The sequence below is a fragment of the Pteropus alecto genome, unplaced genomic scaffold (genome assembly GCF_000325575.1).
Source record: "Pteropus alecto unplaced genomic scaffold, ASM32557v1 scaffold117, whole genome shotgun sequence".
NCBI classification, from domain to species: domain Eukaryota; kingdom Metazoa; phylum Chordata; class Mammalia; order Chiroptera; family Pteropodidae; genus Pteropus; species Pteropus alecto.
In genome coordinates this window covers 810,697-816,262 of record NW_006440642.1, presented here as the reverse complement: position 1 = coordinate 816,262, position 5,566 = coordinate 810,697, and the positions used below count along the sequence as shown (strand labels likewise).

The following is a 5,566-nucleotide window of genomic DNA, read 5'->3' as shown; positions in this document are numbered from 1 at the left end:
CTCTTTCCCATATGCAGGCTAAATAGCCTTAGTACTAATACAACCTCACACTAAAAGATAAGTCATTAGGGAGGAATTGCTTCCCATAATATTCTGAAATAAAACATTAACACTGAGTAAGGCTAAAGAAAAAAGTAATTCCACAGAAAATAACCTAGAAATGAATAAACTCTTGCTTTTTGTCAGGTCAACTCTTTCAGGCTACCATTTCAGTCACCATTCACCACCAAGCAAACCTAGAAAACTATACACCTCAATATTCCCATCCAAAATGATTAGTAAGGAAAGTAGAAAACTTACCAGGTTCTTGAAGTTTAAGAGCTTGTAAATCAAGACTTTCATTTTCCTTGAAGAATATCTGAAACTTCTCAAATGTAGCTGCATATAATTGGGCAGATTCAAATGCTGCCTTTATGGTTTCCTAAATGTTATAAATAAACAGACAAAACTGTATTTTTTTTTTGAGCAGAATGCAATTCAATGTAACTAAACAAACAAACAAGTACAAATGCCTTTTCTGTGCCCAACAATATGCTGTGACCTGGGGATACGTAAGTGAGGCAAGGTACTGTCCTTGATGTCAGGGAGCAGGTAATAGATCCTCTTACGAAATTAAAAAAAAAACAAAAAACTTCAAATCTGACTTTTGAAGAATTATTCCTTAAAGTTGAAAGAAAGCAGACTTGTAATTGTTTTAGGCCCATGGTGAGCTTATACATCACTTATACATCACTAGTAAGCATACGGTAAGAGACAATGTCTGTTTTTTTCCCAAACTGCAAATTTTATGTCTCACTTTGTTTTTGAGCAAAGGCAAAAGTGTACAGCGTATCTAGAAAACGACTTTCTTTGCTTACTAGAAAATCCTCTGTACCGGCAAGTCTCTTATTCCAAAATGTCCGTCCTAATTTACCCTAACAAAAACCTTTCTTTCACCAGTTTTAAACTTGGCTATAACCTCTAGTTCCCCACAGAGCTTTTTCAAAACAAAACGATACTTTCCAGTCATTTCAGGCCCTTTATTACCTGTGTCCATACATACTATCATAATTTGATGTCTATGGAAAGCATTAAGATATGTTTGTTGTTAGTTTTGGTCCTTGACTCCCTAGCTGCCCTCAACAGTCTTCCCTTTTGTTTCCTACCAAATCTTTTGCGAATGACTGCAATCTGCCCCAGGGGAAAACTAGAGACAATCAATGGAATTGCTCATTCCCAGCATATCCATGCTAGGGTAAGTGACTCAGTCATGCTTTATGGGATAGTGGCTAGTAGTAGAAAGTTTAATTACATAGAATAGCACACACCCTATAGGGCTACATTTAATAATTTGTTCATTTATTTTCTTTTAATAGGTTCTTACATATCCTTCCATAATTTTTTTTGCTGTTTATTTCTTTACATTAAAAACTGAGAAGAAACTATGTCAATCTTCTATCTCCTTTTAGCTGACTTAATAATGTCTCTGTTATGTGATCATACAGGCAATAGACGGAAACAAAATGGGAGGCCCATAAATGGGCCAACATGTTCAAAATATGATTTAAAATCTTTTTATTTTGAAATAGTTTCTGATTCACATAAAGTTACTGGAATAGTATAAAAAATACTGTATGTCTGTCACCTGAATTCCCTAAACTTTAATAACTTATCACACATGATTTATTATTCTCTCTCTATATATATTATCTTACTCTGAACCATTTTGAGGACAGTTGAAGATATAAGAAACTTTTACCCCTAAATATTTCAGGGTGTATTTACTAAACACAAGGACATTTTCTTACATATCTGTGTAGTACAGTGACCTAAATCAGAATATTAACATTAACATTAATACTATTATCTAATTACAGACCATGTACAAATTTTTCCATTTGTCCCAATAATGTCCTTTTTAGCCAAAAAAATTTTTTTTTCTGGCTCACTATCCTATCCAAGATCATGTATATCATCTTGTCATATCTCTTTGGTTTCCTGTAATTTGGAACAATTCAATTTTTCTTTGTCTTTCATTTTTATGTGTGTTTTATGTGTGCTTAGATTCAATTATACATATCCGGCAGTAATACCACAGAAGTGATGTGTGTTCTCAGTGCATCCTGTAAGAAGGCACATAACATCAATCTGTCTCATTACTGGTGATGTAAACACATTAGTTAAGGTGGTGTCTGTCAGTCTTCACCAGGGCAGACTTATTATTTCTCCCCTTGAAATCAATAAATATCTTATGCGGAGATACTTTGCAACAATATCCTGTTTCTCATCACACTTTCGCTTACTCCTTTTAATATTCATTAGGGATTCCCAAGTGTTTCAATGATGTCTATTGTGTGTTTCTATGTATGTTTCATTTATGTTTTATTGTATCTCTTGCATTATAAAAGTGTTTCCTGTGCTATTTGGTGCACAGAAATTTATAACCCCCGACTCAACAGGATCACAGATCCTACTTTCTTATCATTTACATTTGCCTCCACACCACTATACATCCCTTTATGTTAGCCTTTCTGCATCACTTTGTTATATATATCTCTCTTAAATACAACATATTATTTTGTCTTGTGAGCCACATTTAAAATCTTTTTTTTAGTAGGTGATTTGAACACATTCACATTTCATTATATTATTGATATATTTGGTCTCAACTTGGTTATATTATTTTTATGTGTTTTACAATTATTTGTGTGTCTTATTTTTCTATGTGGTGATTTTTTAAGTGCCATTAGCCACCCATTCCCTTATTAACCTTTCATCATTTGATTTGACGATATTCTTTAATTCCCACATATTTCTTAAAATCAATCAGTAAATGTATTTCACCTTCCTCTTATACTCTCTCTGTTGTCTTTAGGCTGCATTATTTCTATTTCATTAGAACATATATTTATATTAGGCTCCTATCCTTGCTTCTACCTATGTTTTAGTCTTAGGTCTATAATAAAATATATTAAATAGTCACCATTAGTCTTTTTTTAAAATTAAGATTTGATTTTTTTAGAGCAGTTTTAGCTTCACAGCAAAATTGAGAGGAGAGTACAGAGATTTTCCATATACTCCCAGCTCCCACATATACATAAGGAAATTCCTTCTCGATTATCAACATTCCCCCCAGAGTGGTACATTTGTTACAATCGAGGAAATTACGTCGTTGCTACATCAGATTCACCCAAAGTCCATAATTTACATTATGATTCTTTCGGTACATTATGGTTCCTTCGGTGTTGCACATTCTATGGGTCTGGACAAATGTACAATGACATGTACATCCATCATTATGAAATGTACAATGACATTCATCCATCATTATGAAATCTACCAGGACTTTTTTTAAAGAACCACTACCATTTAGAGATTAAGTAGCATTCAATTTAAAGATAAGAAATTAAGAAAATATATTACTCAATTTTTAAAATATTAGTTTCAGTAAAAGTAAATATACCTTTATTTGAAGGATAATTGTATGAAAATTCTTATCATCATCAAACACTGCTGATAAGCTGGGACCAAATCCACAAGTTTTTTCTTCAAGTTTGTTGTTAATGTAAGGGCTGGTGAAAGCATCAAAATATGCATCAGGTACGAGATTAGGAACTGATAACACAGTGTTTTGAAATTGATTGATTGCACTGGAAATACCATCCTGTTAGAGAGGAAAGCAAACATAAATGTAAACACATACATGGTTATATTTATGAATATTTTTAAGTTTCTGAAATGCTAAAATAAATAAGAATAACTCATTTAACCAATGTCAGATACTGTGTTGATTTTCAGTATATGATAGATCAGAAAACACAGCCCCTATCTTCAGAAAATATATTTCTAATTGAGAGAGAGGCAATAAAAAATTTAAAAAACATTATGATGAGTTCTATATTTTACGTTTGAACAAAACACAGAAACGTCATAAGGGAATGCAGGCCAAAGTATGATGAAGAGAATCAGGGATAATTTAAAGGGTGAGTTAAAAGTGTATATTCTTTGAGCAGTAATTTCCTTTCTAGAAATTTATCCTAAAAGAAAAAATTAGATATGTAAACAAAGATTCATGTGCAAAGACACTCACTGCAGCATTACTTACAATAAAAACTGATTAGAGAAATACTTAAGTGTTCAAAAATAGGGGTATGGTTATGACAAATTTATACAGTAGAAAATTAGGCACTTCTTCAACATGGTGTCTCCAAAGATTGATTAATGACACAGGGAAAAGCTTATGATATAATGGTAAGTTAGAGAGAGAGAGAGGGAGCGCACACACGTGAGTGAGCAGGATAAAACTGGTCCGTAATAGCCCATTTTAATAATAGAATTTAAAATCTCATGGTAAGTTAGGTGTGTTGGTGTATCAGTAAAACAAGATTGAAAAAAATATATGAATGTTAAAGGATCATTTCTATTTCTGGCACATGGAATTACAGATGATTTTAATCTTTTTGTGTTTTTCAAATTCACTTCATTGAGCATGACCTAATTTATAATTTATAAATACAAAATCTAATTAGAGAAAATAAGATAAATAAAAGGCACTTCTTGAAATATGTCTTAAGAGACGAGCAGGGGCTTGTCAAGCGTACAAGACAGGAGTACAATCTTTGTAAGTCATTGTGTGTGCGAGGCCTGAGGGACTGGCCCTTTTAAGCACCTTGTCATTTAGGTGCTGAAGCATAAGTGCCAAGTGTGGAGAAACAGGACATGATGCAGCTGGCCCCCTTGTGAAAAGCCTTGCATGTGATGCTGGGTTCCAGTGTTAGCTTGAGTCTCTAGTCCATCCTAACAAGTAAAAATCTAAATAGACTAAAAAATCAACAATTCTTTTTAGATCCACAAGAGAGGTGAAGACACAGGGCAAACCACAGCCTCCAAGATTGGAGAGATAGACAGGTGAATACAGGGAGTCACGGCCTTTGAGAACACAGACTCATGAACAGAAACCACCATGGGAGGGAACCAGTGCCAGGGCAAGAAAATCTAAGCTGTAATTGATGAATTGCTGGAGGCTCAGTATGAATAACTCAGAGTTAAAAACTCCAGGGGAACACAGCCATAGGGGACCCCTATAATATTGTGAGATTTACCTCCAGGAGCTCAATCAGGTTCCCATAGCAGGGGGAGGGGAAAAGGAACCATTTAAAATATTCCAGTGCACTGTGTTCTTAACAAAGCCCGCCCTCAGACTGTGACCAGGGACATTCCTGAGGATAAAAGGGTCCTAACATCAAGTAAATTTGGGAAGAAAGGTTGGGTTAAACAAAGTTAAATAGGATTCTTCTCTGGATCTGCTAAACAGTATTTTTCATATTTTAAAAAATGCAAATGCATATCACAACCCCTTTCTCCTAGAATGCCTATCAACCTCTCATAGAGTATCTTTTGAAAAATGCTACTATAGTCAATGGAGAAATTTTAATTTGAAGTGACATAATCAGATTTGCCTATGAAATAATGTAAAAAATACATTAGAAGGAAAAGAGGGAGGCAGATAAGAACAGACTATTGCAGCAGGCCAGGTGAGAGACGATGAGGTTCCCCTCCAGAGGAGCTGCAAGTGGGGGTCAACACA

General features: G+C 34.2%; 1 protein-coding gene across 1 annotated transcript in view; it reads right to left on the bottom strand.

Annotated features, from left to right (window-relative positions):
• DNAH6 (dynein axonemal heavy chain 6) overlaps positions 1–5,566 on the bottom strand; it is a 233,739-nt gene that overhangs the window by 193,830 nt on the left and 34,343 nt on the right. The window contains exons 11-12 of the mRNA XM_025050893.1: positions 3,443–3,643; positions 301–421 (exon numbers count right to left, since the gene is read on the bottom strand). Of these exons, the coding sequence (XP_024906661.1) occupies positions 301–421; positions 3,443–3,643 (322 nt within the window). The remainder of the gene's footprint in view (positions 1–300; positions 422–3,442; positions 3,644–5,566) is intronic.